This window comes from Rhinopithecus roxellana, chromosome 11 (assembly GCF_007565055.1).
Source record: "Rhinopithecus roxellana isolate Shanxi Qingling chromosome 11, ASM756505v1, whole genome shotgun sequence".
Taxonomy (NCBI): Eukaryota; Metazoa; Chordata; class Mammalia; order Primates; family Cercopithecidae; genus Rhinopithecus; species Rhinopithecus roxellana.
In genome coordinates, this window is record NC_044559.1 from 110,397,590 (window position 1) to 110,415,203 (window position 17,614).

At 39.3% G+C, this 17,614-nt stretch overlaps 1 protein-coding gene across 1 annotated transcript in view; it reads left to right on the forward strand.

The window, feature by feature from the left end:
• Positions 1 to 17,614, forward strand: part of C11H10orf67 (chromosome 11 C10orf67 homolog) — a 133,198-nt gene that overhangs the window by 70,964 nt on the left and 44,620 nt on the right. The window contains exons 11-12 of the mRNA XM_030941281.1: positions 13,268 to 13,347; positions 13,439 to 13,504. Of these exons, the coding sequence (XP_030797141.1) occupies positions 13,268 to 13,347; positions 13,439 to 13,504 (146 nt within the window). The remainder of the gene's footprint in view (positions 1 to 13,267; positions 13,348 to 13,438; positions 13,505 to 17,614) is intronic.

Below are 17,614 nucleotides of genomic sequence, written 5' to 3' on the forward strand. Positions count from 1 at the left end.
GCTCACCAGAGTCAAGCCAGAGGTGGTTGTACCCCTCTAGACGCTGGCAGTGGACTGTTGACCACTGTCTTTGGATTTAGCCTTGCCAAACTTGTCAGTTTCTCCAACCCCAGTCTCTCCAGATCCCAACTTCCTCCTCAAACCCTGGGAATAAGTCTATGTGTGTTATAACACATCAATTTTGTTTTCTTTAGGAACTAATTTTCATGAAGGATGGTTCTTAAACCTTTTTTCATTTAACACTCTCTTAACTTTCTTTTCCTCAATGGAATCTCTGCTTGTTCATCGTGAAAATTGATCCTATTAAAATTCTTTGTTTTCTCTTATTGATTCATCTACTACTATTTCTTCCCATTTGCATGTCTGAACAATGTTAGATAACCAGTGACATCTCACCAAATTGATATATTGCTTGCCAAATCCAGAGTTCTTAAGTTGTGTTAGCTTATGCAGCTTAATTAGGGAATAAAGGTACACTTTTATTTTAGGCTTTAAAAAATCTTTAAAACAGTCCAGGGGTGGCTGGTCACACTTGTAATTCCAACACTTTGAGAGGCTGAGGTGGGAGGATCACTTGAGGCTAGGAGTTTGAAACCAGCCTGGGCAACATAGTGAGACCCCACCTCTACAAATATTTTTTAAGTTAGCCAAGTGTGTTAGTGCGTGTCTGTGGTCCTAGCTACTCAGGAGGCTGAGGTGAGAGGATTGTTTGAGCCCAGGAGTTCAAGGCTGCAGTGAGCTATGATGCCACCACTGCCTTCCAGCCCGGACAACATAGCTAGATCCTGTTTCAAAACAAAAAAATATGTCTTAGAAACAGTTTGAGGATCTCCTCTAGCAATCTCAGTGTGGGAATCATTTCTTTGTTGTGTGTGTGTGTGTGTGTGTGTGTGTATGTGTGCAGGTATTGAGATACTGTATCTCAGCCCTTGTATTAACTGGACTTCCCAAATTTTCATGGCATTTTCCCTTCCAAATCTGTAAAAGAAAAAGAAGTTATCTACACCTAATACCATGAAGCACTATGGAGTCCAGTTAATCCAGTGGCTGAAAATATACAGTGAACATTTATTTGAATTCATTCCACCAGAAATGATGGTCACAGGCCTAAACAACGAGTGTGATTCTGGTGGTCTGTCTCCCTTGTGGAAAATTTGCAAGTCAAATTCAATTACAATTTATAAAATTTCTGTGTGGTTTACATTAAATGAAGTATAAGAATATTTGAAAGGTCTTTTTGTGTTACAATTGGAAAGATTTCAATATGAAGGTTTAGATTTTTTTTTTTGAGGCAGAGTCTCGCTCTGTCGCCCAGACTGGAGTGCAGTGGCCAGATCTCAGCTCACTGCAAGCTCCGCCTCCCGGGTTTACGCCATTCTCCTGCCTCAGCCTCCCGAGTAGCTGGGACTACAGGTGCCCGCCACCTCGCCCGGCTAGTTTTTTTTTGTATTTTTAGTAGAGACGGGGTTTCACCGTGTTCACCAGGATGGTCTCGATCTCCTGACCTCGTGATCCGCCCGTCTCGGCCTCCCAAAGTGCTGGGAGAAGATTTAGATTTTTATGCAACCACTGGAAAAGTTAGGAAAGCAAAAATCAGGAAAGTAACATAAAAAAGATTTCAGACGGAAGCATCCAAGCAGCTGATTGGTAAGAGGTCAATAAGAAGCCACTACAATCCATAGGAACCTCTGGTGGGAAATTTCCCACCAAATAGCTTAGTCTTCAGCGGTGAAGAGAGCGTTTCTGATGAGCTCCCAGGAAAGCCACTTAAAACTCATATCTGTCCATGAATCTTGCTCTAAATGCCTTTGGATAATCTCCAATATTCCTGTCAAAGGTACAGTTCTTTAGAGTTCCTAACATGTTATATGCTCCAAAAATTAAAGTTTAATATAAATATTTCCATGTGACAAAAGTTGATATATTTGTCACAGCAAGATTTGCATTTGACACTTTTATTTATGCCATTTCTAGAGCTTTCATTTCTTTGTGTAGATCTAGGTTTCTGTCTGGTGTCAGACAACTTCTTCCTTTTGGTCTGCTGGCAATGAATTCTCTTAGTTTTTGTTTGTGTCTGGAAAAAGACCTTTTTTGCCTTTATTTTTGATAGATATTTTTCTGAAATATTTTCTGAGTCTGGATTGACGGTTTCATTCTTTTGATACTTTGAAGATATGACTACACCCTCCTTTGGCTTACACAGTTCCTGACAAGAGTATGCTGTAAGTTTTAACTTCGTTTCTCTCTTTCTAATGTCTTTTATTTTGGATTGACTTCAAGAGTTTCTCTTTCTCTTTGCTTTTCAACAGCTGGATAATAAAGTATCGTTGGTTGTTTCTTGTCCCTTCTCCTTCATCTCTTTATTTCTATTTATCCTGAACTTCTTGAATTTGTAGTTTGATATCTTTTATTAACTCCTAACTGTTACCTACAATTATGTCTTTGCCTTCAAATATGTCTGTGCTAGACTGTTTGATGTTGTTCCACAACTCTTACATGATCAGCCATTAAATTTTGAACTACTTTTTTTCTGTGTTTCAGTTTGGAGAGTTGTCTTTTTTACCTACCTTCAAATTCACTGATTAATTTTTCAGTTATATTGAATCTACTGATGAGCCCATCCAACAAATTCTTCATCTTGATTGTTGCCTGTTTTATTTCTAGTATTTCCATTTGATTCTTTTTACATTTTCCACCTCTCTGATGAAATTCACTATCTATTGCTCATCATGAATGGTGTTCACCTTTTCTCCTAGGTTCTTTAACATTTTGATTATAGTTCTTTCAAAGTCCTTATCTGATAGTTCCAAGATATGGGTCATCTTTGAGTCTGGTTCTGTTTATTGCTTTGTCTCCCAACAATAGATGTTTTTTCCTTGCGTTTTTGTCTGTCTTTTGTTTGGTTTTGTTTTGACATTTTAATTTCCTTTGAATATAAGTCAGTTTTTGCAAGCTAGAAAACAGAATCAACCTAACTCAATCTAGTCTTCTTGGGATCCAGGCTGAGTCTTGCAATCTTTAGCAGAATGCCATCATAATACTAGGTGCTAGCGCTAGGGTTATAAACTCTAAATAAGAACCACTTATCTGCATTTTTCATTAGGAAACAGCCCAAAAGTACAATCCTTAAAAGCATGATATACAGGACAGTTTGATATACAAAGGACAGAATGACCCAAATTGTATGCTGTCCAGTCTATTGGTGAACCAAATCAGAACTCACTAAGGATTGGTAAACAGAGAAAGTATTCATATTTTGAAAACTTGCCCTGTCGTTTGAAAAATTCCCAGATGCTGTCAATAAGAAAGCAAGTAAAAAATATAACAGATGTACTTTCACTGACATTTGATTTTACCATCGTTTTCCACTAGAACATGAAGGTAGAAATAAGTGTAGAAGATAAGATGCTTAGGTATTCTAAAAATAAATTACTTAGTAATTTTAAAAAGGCATACTGTATTCTTTCATTTGCTACAAGAAAAAATTGACAATGAAGACTATTTGAAAGAAGTGTTGAACTCTAAATAGGATGGTGAAGGCAACACATTCCATTACAGAATAACTTCCCATTTTTCCAGACAATGAACATTGCTGTTCCTCCATGTTCCATATTCCTGGGGGAAAACCGTGTCGGGAGCTTTTTGTCAGGGTCAGGAGATGAAAAATAGACTATATCCTAATGAGCTGGTTGTAAGTCCAGATAACATATTTGGAATAGACCCATAAAATCTGGCCAATGTTTTATTAAACATCTGCAAACTACAGAATTCTTTAACCCTTAGACATAGTTTCTGCTCAGAATCTTAAAGCCGGGTGCAGTTCCACTGTGACTCCTCAGGGCTGAGGTGGGTGCTAGTCATCAAAGTCTGGAAGGTCATGGTGGGAGTAATCCTGGTAGCTTTTGAATGCATTCAGCAGGGATCAGAACTGGAACAACCTAGTCTGTCCCCACTTTGCTGATGTAGCCTGACAGCAGGAGGGAGCCTTTGATAATAGAAAGGTGCCAATCAAAAACAGCACAGTGGTGACTGCAATGGCCTTCTAAGGCATCTTAGGAAGGCCTTTTTTAAACCTTAGGAGGTCAGTGTAGCCATTGTGTGTGCTGGAGAGCCTTGAGATTTTACTTTACTACTAGGGATTCCAGTAGCCAAATTGGTATGGGATGGCATCATCACACGCCGACACAGCTACAGTTGGAGCAGCATGCCAGGCCACCTGTGCACCGAGAGCTTGCCCATGGTTAGCAGTGGGGATGCCAGAGACCACATGGTACAACCTCCTAACATGGCTGGCACCATCCAGCCTGTTCCAGCAAGCTGCCTCTTATTTCTGATTGAATGCTGGACATCATGTGTAGAATAGTAGAGATTGAAATAAATTGTATTCACATATGGAAATAACCTATCTCTTTTGAGACCATGGATACACACACCCATACACATATGTGTGTATACATATATTATGTGTGTGGGGGGGGATGTGTATGACTACTGTGACAGGTTGGGCCAATCTAACCAAAGTTGAGTTGAGATTGGTTGTTGCTATGGTTACCTCTAGTGGACCACAGTCCTTTTTATTTATTTATTTATTTATTTAATAATAAAAAAAAAAAGAGTCTGGCTCTGTCACCCAGGTTGGAGTGCAGTGATGTGATCTCAGCTCACTGAAACATCTGTCTCGTGGATTCAGGCCATCCTCCCATGCAGCTGAGACTACAGGCACATGCCACTATGCCCAGCTAACTTTTGTATTTTTTTTTTTTTTTTTTTTTTTTTGAGATAGAGTCTCGCTTTGTCACCCAGGCTGGAGTGCAGTGGTGCGATCTCAGCTCACTGCAAGCTCTGCCTCCCAGGTTCACGCCATTCTCCTGCCTCAGCCTCCCAAGTAGCTGGGACTACAGGCACCCGCCACCACGCCCAGCTAATTTTTATGTATTTTTAGTAGAGATGGGGTTTCACCGTGTTAGCCAGGATGGTCTTGATCTTTTGACCTCGTGATCTGTCCCCCTTGGCCTCCTAAAGTGCTGGGATTACAGGCGTGAGCCACCGCGCCCCGCCTAACTTTTGTGTTTTTTATAAAGGTGGAATTTTGCCATATTGCCCAGGCTGTTCTCAAACTCCTGAGCTCAAGGGGTCCTCCCACCTTGGCCCCACAAAGTGCTGAGATTACAGGTGTAATCCACTGCACCAGGCGACAGTTCTGATATTCTTTTTGTGGAGGGTGTGTGACTAGCGTGGGAGCTGGGGTCACAGAGTGCTCTTCTCTGAATACCACTCTACCCTCAGCTTATAGAAGAACCTGTCCACCTGTTCCATAGAGAAGATCTGCCTCCATGCTGTTACCCCTGCCTCAGTAGTGCATTGCTATTGCTTGATGCTCCATGAGTGAAGGTAGAGAGGATTCTCTGCAGTTCTAATCCAAACTCAGACTTTCAGAAGTGTCACATGCCCAGGCCCCAGAGGTGGACTTTCTCAGCATTCTTGCCCCTCTTCCTTGGGGCAGTTCACTCTGCCTTGTATCTGAAGTAGGTCTTGGGCAGGAGTTTCCTGTCCTTCCTGCAATAGTAGGACACCTCCACTTGGTATTGACATAGAGTTGAAGGTCCAAGACAATTACCATTCCCCTTCCCCAGGGGAGTGAACTTTTTCTTCTTTTATTTTTCCCATTGACATAATATATCTCCATCTTTTTTTTTTTTTTTTTTTTTTGAGACAGAGTCTCGCTCTGTCGCCCAGGCTGGAGTGCAGTGGTGCGATCTTGGCTCACTGCAAGCTCCTCCTCCCGGGTTCACGCCATTCTCCTGCCTCAGCCTCCCGAGTAACTGGGACTACAGGCGCCCACCACCACGCCCGGCTAATTTTGTGTATTTTTAGTAGAGACAGGGTTTCACCGTGTTAGCCAGGATGGTCTCGATCTCCTGACCTTGTGATCCGCCCGCCGCAGCCTCCCAAAGTGCTGGGATTACAGGCGTGAGCTACTGTGCCCGGCTATCTCCATCTTTAAGTTGTGAGCAAGAGACTGTGCTACCTACCCCAGCAGTTGAAAACTTCCTTCTGAGAAAGGAGTGGTCTGGGAGAAATAAATGGGATACCTAACACTTCTTCCCAGCATCAACCACTGATCACCTTCTTTGAGTCTGGTTGGCCAGAGAGTTTGCTTCCTCTCTCCCAGAGGCTTAAGACTTTCACATCCTAGGAAAGAAGGACCCAGGAAACGTGATTTTCCTGTAGTAGCAGCTGATCCCTTCCTCAAGTCTGCACCATCAACAGTGACTCTCTTCAAAATTGCTCTGCCCTCAGTTCTTCTCATGAGTATCTGGTAAGGGACAGGAAAAAAAATAACTTGTGAGTGAATGCAAGCTCCTCTTTTAACATGTGCCGCCAGCTACTTCAGACTGCCCTGCTCACCAACATTTTCTTCAGAAGTTCTTTATATTTTAGCTCATTCTTCTTACCAGCTTGTATTGAAGCTGACATGGTGCTGCTTCGGCTATAGATGAGACCTATGAACCATTCATGGGTCTCGTCTCTTCTCCGAGGGTCTTGTTCCTCTTTGGAATTTAGGTTACCTGAGTGTGACCCCAGCTCTCTGATGGGTTCAAGAAAAGTTGTGATTTTGTAGTTTATCTAGACTTTTCTTGTTTTTAATGTCGGAATGGCATTTTTTACTTCCCAAGTGGGAGCCAGGAGTCTGAATTTTTTAAATAAAACGGATACAGGGCCAGGCACAGAAGCTTATGCCTGTAATATTCTAGTACTTTGGAAGGCCCAGGCAGGAGGATTGCTTGAGCCCAGGAGCTTGAGACCAGCCTGGGTAACATAGCAAGACTTCTCTACAAAAAATACAAAAATTAGCCGAGTATGGTGGTGCACACCTGTAGTTCCAGTTACTTGGGCAGCGGAGGTGGGAGGATCACTTGAGCTGGGGAGGTAGAGGTTGCAGTGAGCCAAGATCATGCCTCTGCACTGCAGCCTGAGCCATGGTGCAAGACTCTGTCTTGAAGAAAAAACCCCACAAACCTGATACATACTTATTATACAAAATTTGCTCAATGAAGAAATGCCAAAAGAAGAAAATTTTTAAGAAAATCCTGCCACCCAAAGATAATCACTGAAAACCTCTCTTCACCACCCTTTCAGACAAGTCTTGATGCAGATTCTCATTTTCAACAGGATACAGATAACATCGTTCCATACCGTTGAATTTATATAATCAATTATATGTGCTATGTGTATTTCACCCCACAGAAGTAGCACAATTTACATAACCAATTCGTATCAATTTACCAGTGCCTTCCTGAGATATAGTTTCTTTCTTTCTTTTTTTTTTGTTTGCTGTTATAAACAATGACTTCATCATGTTTAATAGACACATTCCTGTCACTGAAGTGCCCTGGTCACAAATTTTTTGGAGTGAATAGTTTCATAGATATGTATTCTGCTTTTGCATAGCTGACTTCCTGCAGTGAACACCTGAACACAAGATCTAGGATGGTCTAGAGCCAGGTGAGAAAGCCAGGCCCAGACAGACTTCTGTGGCCTTCTGAACCTTCAAGACAGGCTTAAGAGTTGCGTATAGCCTGGATCAGCCTAAATCCTGTATGGCTTCACAGTCCAGTCATTCTACCAAGAAACCTCAGAGCCCCTTGGCAAACATGGAGTGGCACCTTTGGGGACATCAAATGAGGAAAGTCTTGTCCTATTTTTGAAAGATTTGCCTACCTTAACAATTTTGTTAGAAGAAAATTCACAAGTGATATATGCAGATAAATGTTTTGTTTTGATTTTTGGCCCCTGTCATGACTAGTGTTTCACTGCACACAGCCTCATATCTTATTCTCAGTATTCCCAATTCTCAGTCTCTTCTCTCCGAATTGTAAGTGCATGAGGTTGGTCCTCATTTCGTGTGTTTCTATCAGCTCCTCCACTCCCTGGCCACCTCCCACCCACTGGCACATTACTGGTGTTCAAAAGTAGTTATTTGCATGGCAGATTAAAAAATGTTAATATGAGAGTCAAAGTGATTGAGGTTTTAAAGAGGAAAAATCATTCTTCATCATGATGAGTCAGAGAGACTACTTTAGTGGTAATATAAATATAGTAAATAATTTAAAGGATATAGAGGTAAAAGACAAAATACCTTTCATTAAGCCCAGAGAAAATGCCTAAGTTTCATAAGAGAGATGTTTGTGGAAATGAAATGTACTGACTCTTGATAAGAAAAAGAAAACAGAGATGTGAGGGTAGGATAAGGAATGTAGTCAATCTTATGGCAGTTAATAAACATAATTTGCTGCTTCTGTTAATACAAACCTTAGCTACTGATTCTAATTTAGAATAGTATTTTGTTAAATTTTTAAAAATATGACATAAATGCTTAAAAATAGGAAGCAAATTTAAGAATCATAACTTCTGTTATAAATGAACCTTTATTTCTTAATTTTGTGAATTTTTATAAATGCATAAACAAATTCAAAAGAGAATGAGAAATATTTATAATAAATTATTTTAAATCACGGCCGGTAGTGGTGGCTCATGCCTGTAATCCCAGCACTTTGGGAGGCCGAGGCGGGTGGATCACCTGAGGTCAGGAGTTCAAGACCAGCATGGCCAACATGGCAAAACCCCATCTCTAATAAAAATACAAAAAATTAGCCAGGTGTGGTGTCAGGCACCTGTAATCCCAGCTACTTTGGAGGCTGAGGCAGGACAATCACTTGAACCCAGGAGGCAGAGGTTGCAGTGAGCTGAGATCCGTGCCATTGCACTCCAGCCTGGGCAACAAGAGTGAAACTCTGTCTCAAAAAAACACACATTTTGTTAAATTACAATATGTTATTATCTTTACAATTATTTAATTTGTGTTTGTGTTTTCCTATTTAGGAAGTTACTTTTATTTTAATATTAACATTCATTTTCACCTCAATCTATTATCAGTCCAGTGTTTGCACCTGTCAATGAAGTGAGCACATAAAGACCAGTGTGTGTATTCCAGAGAAAGTGGAAGGTCAGCAGCTGGCAAAACAAAATGACAGTTTAATGTGGACAGAGCCAGGATTCAATAGACCATGTTGCAGCAAAGTTGAAAGTTCAACTCGAACTGGAGAGCAAACACTCTAGTCTACATGTGATGGTTTTTTCTGTCTTCTTTTAATGAAAAGAGACATTATCTTCATCATCATAGTAGTGTTGTCGTTTGGAGAGATTGAATAATTATTTGCTTTACAGAAGATAGACTTTAGAACAGACTTATCTCTAGTTATTACATAGTTGATCATTATATGAGAGCTGGGAAAAGGGAGCCTTAAAAATTGAAACTAATTTTTACTGTACATAAATTTAAACAGAGGTTTTTTTTATAAGCATTCAATCACCGATGTAACTTTGAATATAGTGAAATAAGTATATTAATGTCTTTCTACATGGAAACTTATTTTGTTCTACTGATTTGTTTTCCTAATTTTCTGGGAATTAATTTTTTAAATTTGGGTTAACTTTTTTTTAGCATAAAGGCAAATGTTCTCCCTGACCGTGGGCCTGGGGATCTTCCCCTGGTGATTTCCTTGGACTACTTACTGTTCATCAGATGGTAGTGAACTCACTGTCTGCCTGCTGTACTCTGGGCAAAGAGGTGGTTCAAGTGGTTTGTGCCCTTTGAGAACAAATAGGTTGAGGGATTCCAAAAAGTGTCCATTGCATGTCACTTTGGTGACCCCCACTTTTTTGATGCCAAGGAAGGCTAATGATTAACTAAGACTTCTTGTTGCTTTTGTTAAGTTGGTGGTATTGTTTCTTTGGCTTTCTTTTTGGCTAGTTTACTGTCACATGGGTCTTGATAAGTGAGAGTCACTGTGCTTGTAGTGGGTGATAGTTTCTTTTAAGAAGTTTGAGGTACTGTGTAGACAACTAAGGGAAGTGTTATTTGGGTAGTTATAGAACCACCAAAGGACTCTCCAGGCTTTTGGGTTCTGATGGAGTAGGAGTTAGAGTTTAGATACCTAAGGCAGGAAAAATGGGCAGGTTCAGGACTAAGTCAGTCCTGAGGGTTCTTCTATCAGGTAAATCATAATGGCAAGTCAAGCAATCACATTATTGGGTATATAACCAAAGGAATATAAATAATTCTGTTATAAAGATACATGCACACAAGTGTTCATTGCAGCATTATTCACAATAGCAAAGACATGGAATCAACCCAAATGCCCATTAATGATAGACTGGATAAACAAAATATGATATATATACACCGTGGAACTATGCAGCCATAAAAAGGAATGAGATCATGTCCTTTGCAGGGGCATGAATGGAGCTGAAAGTGGTTATCCTCAGCAAACTAATGCAGGAACAGAAAACCAAACACCACATGTTCTCACTTCTAAGTGGATGTTGAATGCTGAGAACACGTGGACTATGGGAGGGAACAACACACAACTGGGGCCTGTTGGGGGGAGGCATGAGAAGAGGGAGAGCATCAGAAATAATAACTAATGGATACTGAGCTTAATACCAAGGTGATGGATTGATCTGTGCAGCAAACCACCATGGCACACATTTACCTATGGATCAAACCTGCACATCCTGTACATGTACCCCAGAGCTTAAAATAAAAGTTGAAGAAGAAAAAAAATGCCAGGTTAGCCATTGCCAGGGATGTGGGCTTCCATCCCTGATCACATGCTTTTCTCTGACTATTAGTTTCATGAATGGCCTTATCCAAATCTTTAGCTTCAACCCACATACTGAGGAATCCTAAATTATATATCTAGGATCAACCCATCTCTCAAATTCCAGGCCCTGTCTCAGTTGCTATGTTGGTCTGTTTTAATGCTGCTGATAAAGACATACCCGAGACTGGGAAGAAGAGGTTTAATGGACTTTCAGTTCCACATAACTAAGGAGGCCTCACAATCATGGCAGAAGGCAAGGAGGAGCAAGTCACGTCTTACATGGATGGCAGCAGGCAAAGAGAGAGCTTGTGCAGAGAAATTCCCATTTTTAAAACCATCAGATCTTGTGAGACCCATTCTCTATCATGAGAACAACTTGGGAAAGACCCGCCACTATGATTCAATCATCTCCCACCAGGTCTCTCCCACAACACATGGGGATTATGGGAGCTACAAGATGAGATTTGGGTGGGGACACAGAGCCAAACCAGTTGCCTATTACATGTTTTCATTCAAACAGGCCATGGGTACCTGAGACTCAAAGTGTTTTGGTAAATCTGAATTTATCGAAAACAAACAAAAGGCTAGCACACAAAATTGTTCCAATTCTTACTGTTTGTTCTTAGTGAATAGGTTCATTCTCCGTCTACCTGCCCAAATGAGAAATTTCAGGCAGCTCTGTCCTCACTCAAAAAGTCCCCTAAATTTGACCTCTTTTGTAATTTATCTCAAATCTGCCTTCTCTACTTTAGCTCAATTTTGTTTTCTATTGTATCTCCAGTGCTTAAACAATTCTTGGCATATAATAAGCATTCAGCAAATATTTACAGAGTGAACAAAGAGGACAAGAAAAGCACTTGGCCCTGCATGAAACAGTTAATTCAGGGAACAGACAAAAATTTAAAATATATTATTTCTATAAAAAATATTTTGGGAGACATTCAAGAGAAACTTTTTTCTATTAAGCAAGGACAGGCAGCCATGAAAAAGGAACAGTCTGAACCAAAGAACAATTTATTAAAAGGAACAAATAAAACTGAAAAAAAAAAAAAAAGCAGTAGACAGGCTGAATAATAAAATTGACACAACTTAAGAATTAATAATCTGGAAGATAAAGTGAAGAAATTTTCCTAGAACATAGTGCAAAATGGCAGACAGAAATAACGAAAAAAGTTAAAATATGGAGGATAGATCCAAGAGATCTAGCACCTTTCTAATAGGATTTTTTGAAAGCGAAACAGATACAATGAAAGTGAGACTATAATAAAATGCATTTTTTAAAAACTGGTATTATTAATAGGAAAATTATTTTCAATGGGCTGCCGTGGTCTGATTGCAAATGCTACATATAAACACTGAAATATCTAAATTATATAAGACAGTGAAGACTGCCAGGGGACTATGGTTGGCATATTGTAAGTCTCAGTTCTCTTTCTTAAAGCTGCAGAAAAGCCACATTGTTATGCATTAATTTGAAAATTTATATTTACCTTGGTTTATTTTCTTGCCAGGTAAGCTATACAGCACCTATTGGGACACATGAAGAAGAAAAGATGAAGATATCAGGATCTAAGGTGTAATAATGACTAATATGACTATTATTATGAACCTAGTTATTGTTTATATTAGAAAGTAGCAATTTGCTTAGAAAGTAGCAATGACTTTGGAAGCTACACTGAGAATTAGCCTTATGAAGAGACAGAGGACCTGATTGCCTCATTAGTATGATTCTGTAGCACATCCCTGCCACATCCACGGAAGTCTCTCTCATTCATGATATGCCTACAATTCATCTATTAGAGATTCATTCCTTTTGCTGAAACTTCATCCTCTTGCAAAATATAAACATTATTGATAAATGGCATAAAGATCTACTGTGAGTTGGTAAGATCCTTTCTTGAGAACTGTTTTGATAGAAGGAAGAAATGAGTAACTGGGGGAAGCTGCTTCCTATGACAAAGAGATGGAGAGACCACAGTAAGTGAAGGAAAACACAATATACAATTTACAAAAAGGGGCAGCTTGTGCGGCTGATGAAGATAAATTTTGGTTGCTTTGTAATATTGTTTAGAGCTTACTGCTTCTAAGTTCACCATTTACAGGAAATAGAGGCATGGGATCTTAAACCGTTCCTATGTTTGGTAATTTACAAGTGAATATAACTCATTGTTCTCTTGAAAAGAAATTTTTTTTTTGAGACAGGGTCTCGTTCTGTCATCCAGGCTGAAGTGTGGTGACGTGATCACAGCTCACTGCAGCTTTGACCTCCTGGGCTTATGTAATTCTCCCTTCTCAGCCTTCCAAGTAGCTGGGACTACAGGTGCACACCACCATGCCTTGCTAATTTTTAATTTTTTGTAGAGACAAGGTCCCACTATATTGCCCAAACTGGTCTAAAACTCCTAGGCTCAAGCCATCCTCCCACCTTGGCTTCCCAAAATGTTGGGATTACAGGTGTGAGTCACCGTGCCCTGCCTCAAATTATTTTTGATAGTAATTAGAATATATATACTATTTACAGAAATAGTCTTTTCAGATTTATGGAGAAACAAGATATATTGTTTGTGTAATTAACTTTGTGATATATTTTCTATTGAAAGGTTGAAGACAAACAAGCTTTGGAGTCTCAAATAGAAGCATTAAAGGCAAATTTAGAGAACGAGAAAAAGAAGGTGGAAAGGTACTGGTAACAGAGTGAAAGGCACTGGTAATGAGACATAATGTGCATTTGTAACTAATGCAATATTTAACCATCTGTAAATTTATTATAGGTTTAGGAAGGAAGCAGAACGACTAAGCAAAAGCTGGGAAAAGAGATTCTTTATTCTCAGGAACAGGTATGGTGTGATATATACAAATTCTATTTCTAAAAACGTGACTAATCATCCTTTAAGGAAGTTGTGAACCTTGCAACTTTTTTACATATTAATGTTAAATCACCTCATATACTTTCACAAGAAATGCAAAATGATTGGTCTAAAATAGAAGAGTAATCAAAATCACTGAGAAGTGAAATCATTCGAGGTGTTTTCATTCCCTGTGTTTCTGTTTTAAAAGATCAGCAGGACAGACAGACTCTCTTATTACCTGGTTTAATCAGACCTATTTAGTCATCTTCTTTCATAGGGCTATTAAAACCTTTTCCTGCTCATTTGCACACAATGATATGTAACTAGTTTGTATTGTCTTTATAAAGTTGCCTTATATATCAGATCCTCTACCAGACACAACAGCTCCAATTCCTCAACCTCTCAGATCTGTTTTTCACTCACATAAACATTTTATTTCTCTTCCCAATATCCTCTTTGCCTTTTTCAAAATGGAGGAAGTGAAACTGTAAAATTCTGAAAAGGACAAAGATGATGCATATTGAAAAAATGCTTATTTTTTCCCTTACCCTAACATGTTAACATTAAAAATCTGTCTTCTGTTTAGTTGTGTTCTGCCATAATTTCCCCCAGATTCTCTTCCTTAACACATGTGGGAAGTTCTTTTACAATATTCTTTCACAGTCAAGCATCATCCAGGCACGATGGATTTAATGTTGTTCTGGTGCAGGCCATCGGAGGTCAAACTTGAAGCTTACACATAAGATCTTGGAATGGCAATGCCCTACGTTTGCAATGTATTTCATAAGCACACACTATGGATTTTGTCTGTATAAACTTCTATACTTGGCTATGTATATTATATGGGAATAATTCATCCTAAGTGAGGGGGCACAAAGAATCCACGCCAAGACAGAAAAAACACAGGATTGAGAGCAAAAACACCTTGTAGTAAAATGTTCTGCCTTGTTCTGTTTGGTGCTGAAATGATCTCCTACCTGTGTTTCATGTATGTGCTGAAAAGTATTTTGTGCTGTGTAAAATGTGCATATTAACACCTGCCCTGTCTCACACAGTTATTTAAGAACAGAATGTAGATACGTGTGAGACAAAAGAAAATTTAAATATGCACTTTATTTCATTTCCCTGCACATAGGTTTTGGATTATCTCTAGTGCTGAATAAAATGACTTTCCCTTATTTATTTCCTTAGGGTTCACTTTCATCCTTAAGATTTACCTTGTCTCTGACCCTACGGGATTTACGCTATTATTCAATGATGATTTACGAGAATGTATCAGTTTTGCTGTTTTTTTTTTTTTTTTTTTTTTTTTTTTTTTGAGAGGGAGTTTTTGCTTTTGTTGCCCAGGCTAGAGTGCAGTGGCGCAATCTCGGCTCACTGGAACCTCCATCTGGGTTCAAGTGATTCTCTGGCCTCAGCCTTCTGAGTAGCCAGGATTACAGGCCCCCACCACCATGCCTGCCTAATTTTCTTTTTTGTATTTTTAGTAGAGATGGAGTTTAAAGTTTTACTTCTAATTGATTTTCTATTAACTAAGTTGTTGACAATCATATTAATCGTTTTGGTCTCTGCAGACTTTATGTTGATATCTAAATATTTAGGAAAGCAGAAGTATTTATTACTATACACTTTCTATGTTTTCTCATTTAACCAACTAATTGGGACATTGTAGATTATGTCTCTCTACTTAGGCTGCAGCTGCAGTTATTAATTCAATGTGGCATATACAGCACCGTAGAGAGTGCATTTGTATAGAGTACTTCATCGCGGTGTGGTATGGAGATTAATTGTGCAGTCACAGACTTACGTGGGCTAACATGGTAATTTCATTTTACTATAACTGATCCTAGATTAGATGCACTCATTTTTGTTTAGTAGAGGAAAAACCTCACCTTAGCCGGTCAAGATCAGAGTCCAACTCAATGGTTTCTCAGTCAATTCATGATTTATATTGGGTCCCAGTCCAATTCAGGGTTTCATTGCCAAGCTCCTTTTCCAACTCTGCTGAGTTCTTATTTCCAGGAAGATTGAATGTGAGCAGTGCTGACAAGGGTGGGGATAGTCCTTCCTCTTGGTGTGCCAAGCCAGGTGCAGCTGCTGATGTCATCATTATTGCACAAACAGTATGCAGGTGTGGCACATCAGCTTTGGAACATATCCCTACCTGGCTAATGCCACAGTGATACCGCTGTTACCACCTCCACACCAGGCAGCAATCCACATGCATCCACCTGAGCCACCTCTGTTCTGCCTGATGGGCTCCAGGCCAGATGGATTCACTTTTGCCCACTACGCTTACCAAGCACATAAATGTTACAGGTAGTTCCCGTGCCACTCTGGCTTGCATATATAGAAGAGGTCCATGCACACATCCCTTCTCCTGCCCTCCCCTCCTCTCCCCACCCGCCTCAACTCAGAGTGCTAGACTGCCATACCAGAGAGACTGCAAACATCAGAAATCTAGATAGGGCATGCAAGGTGAAGGCCCACTCTGCTCATGTAGTCCCCTCACCTTGGAACCCGCTGTAAACAGAAACTCTACACTGCTCCTTACTTCAACAAAGTGAACACCTCTGTCCTCACCACACAGGTAAAGAAAGAAGGAATTAGCAGTAGCTTCATGGTCCCTGTTGCCCATCCAGCGCCTGTCACCTCTCCTCCCAATTAGCAAATATTCTGAATTGAATGCTTATCATTCCCTTGGGGAAAGTTTTCAGTAACATTCAATTTGTCATAAAAATTGGGCTATTCCAATTTTCAGTTTCTTCTAATCAGTTCGATAATTTATGTTGTCTTTTATGTTTGGGAATTTTCTTATTTCATTGAATTGTCTATTGATATAAAGTTATTCATAATATCATCATATTATATATATAAATGACAGTCATGTGTCACTTGATGACAGGGATGCATTCTGAGAAACATGTCATTAGGCAATTTCATCATTGTGTGAGCATCTTAGAGTGTGCTTACACACCTAGATGGCATAGCCTACCACACACCTAGGCTATATGGTATAGCCTATTGCTCCTAGGCCGCAAACCTGCACAGCAGGAGACTGTAACTGAATACTGTAAGCAATTGTAACACAATGGTAAGTGTTTATGCATCTAAATATACCTAAACATAGAAAAGATACAGTGAAAATGCAGTATAAAAGATAAAGAATGGTCCACCTGTATAAGGCACTCACCACGAATGGAGCGTGCAGGAGTGGAAGTTGCTCGGGTGAGCCAGTGGTGAGTGAATGTGAAGGCCTAGGACGTTACCATACACTACTGTAGATTTTGTAAACACTAGACACCCAGGCTACACTAGATTTACAAAAAATATATATATATTTTTAATAACCAATTAGCCTTAGCTTACTGTAATTTTTTTACTTTATAAACTTTCTAATTTTTAAAACTTTTTGACTCTTATGTAATAACACAGCTTTAAACACAAACATATTGTACAGCTATATAAGATTATTTTTTCACGTGCTGGTGCACACCTGTAGTCCCAGCTACGTGGCAGCCTGACAGGTGGGAGGATCACTTGAGCCCAGGAGGTTGAGGCTGCAGTAAGTTGGGATCATGCCTTGCACTCCAACCTGAGTGACAGAGTGAGACCCTGTCTCAAATATATGTGTATAATTTTTTCCTTTATATTCTTATTCTTTAAGCTTTTGTCTGTGTTTAAATTTTTTTTTTTATTTTTTACTTTTTAAACTTTTTTGTTAAAAACTAAGATACAAACACATACACTAGTATAGGCCTACACAGGGTCGGGATTGTCAGGATGTTACGAGGCAGTGAGAACTTTTTAGCTCCATTATAATCTTGTGGGACCACCATTGTATATTCAGTCCGTCTTTGACTGAACATCATTATGCAGTGCATGACTGTAACTGTAAGATCTGGTGATGTCCCTTTTTCATTCCTGATATTTGTGTTTCATTCCCGAGAATTTGTGTATTTCTCCTTTTTTCTTAGTCTGTTGGGAGTTATCAATTTTGTGTTATTTATTTCAAAGAAATAATTGCCTTTGCTGAACTTTTCTCATATGTCTTTTCATTGACTTTTTAAAATTTTAATTTTAATTAAAAAACTTTTT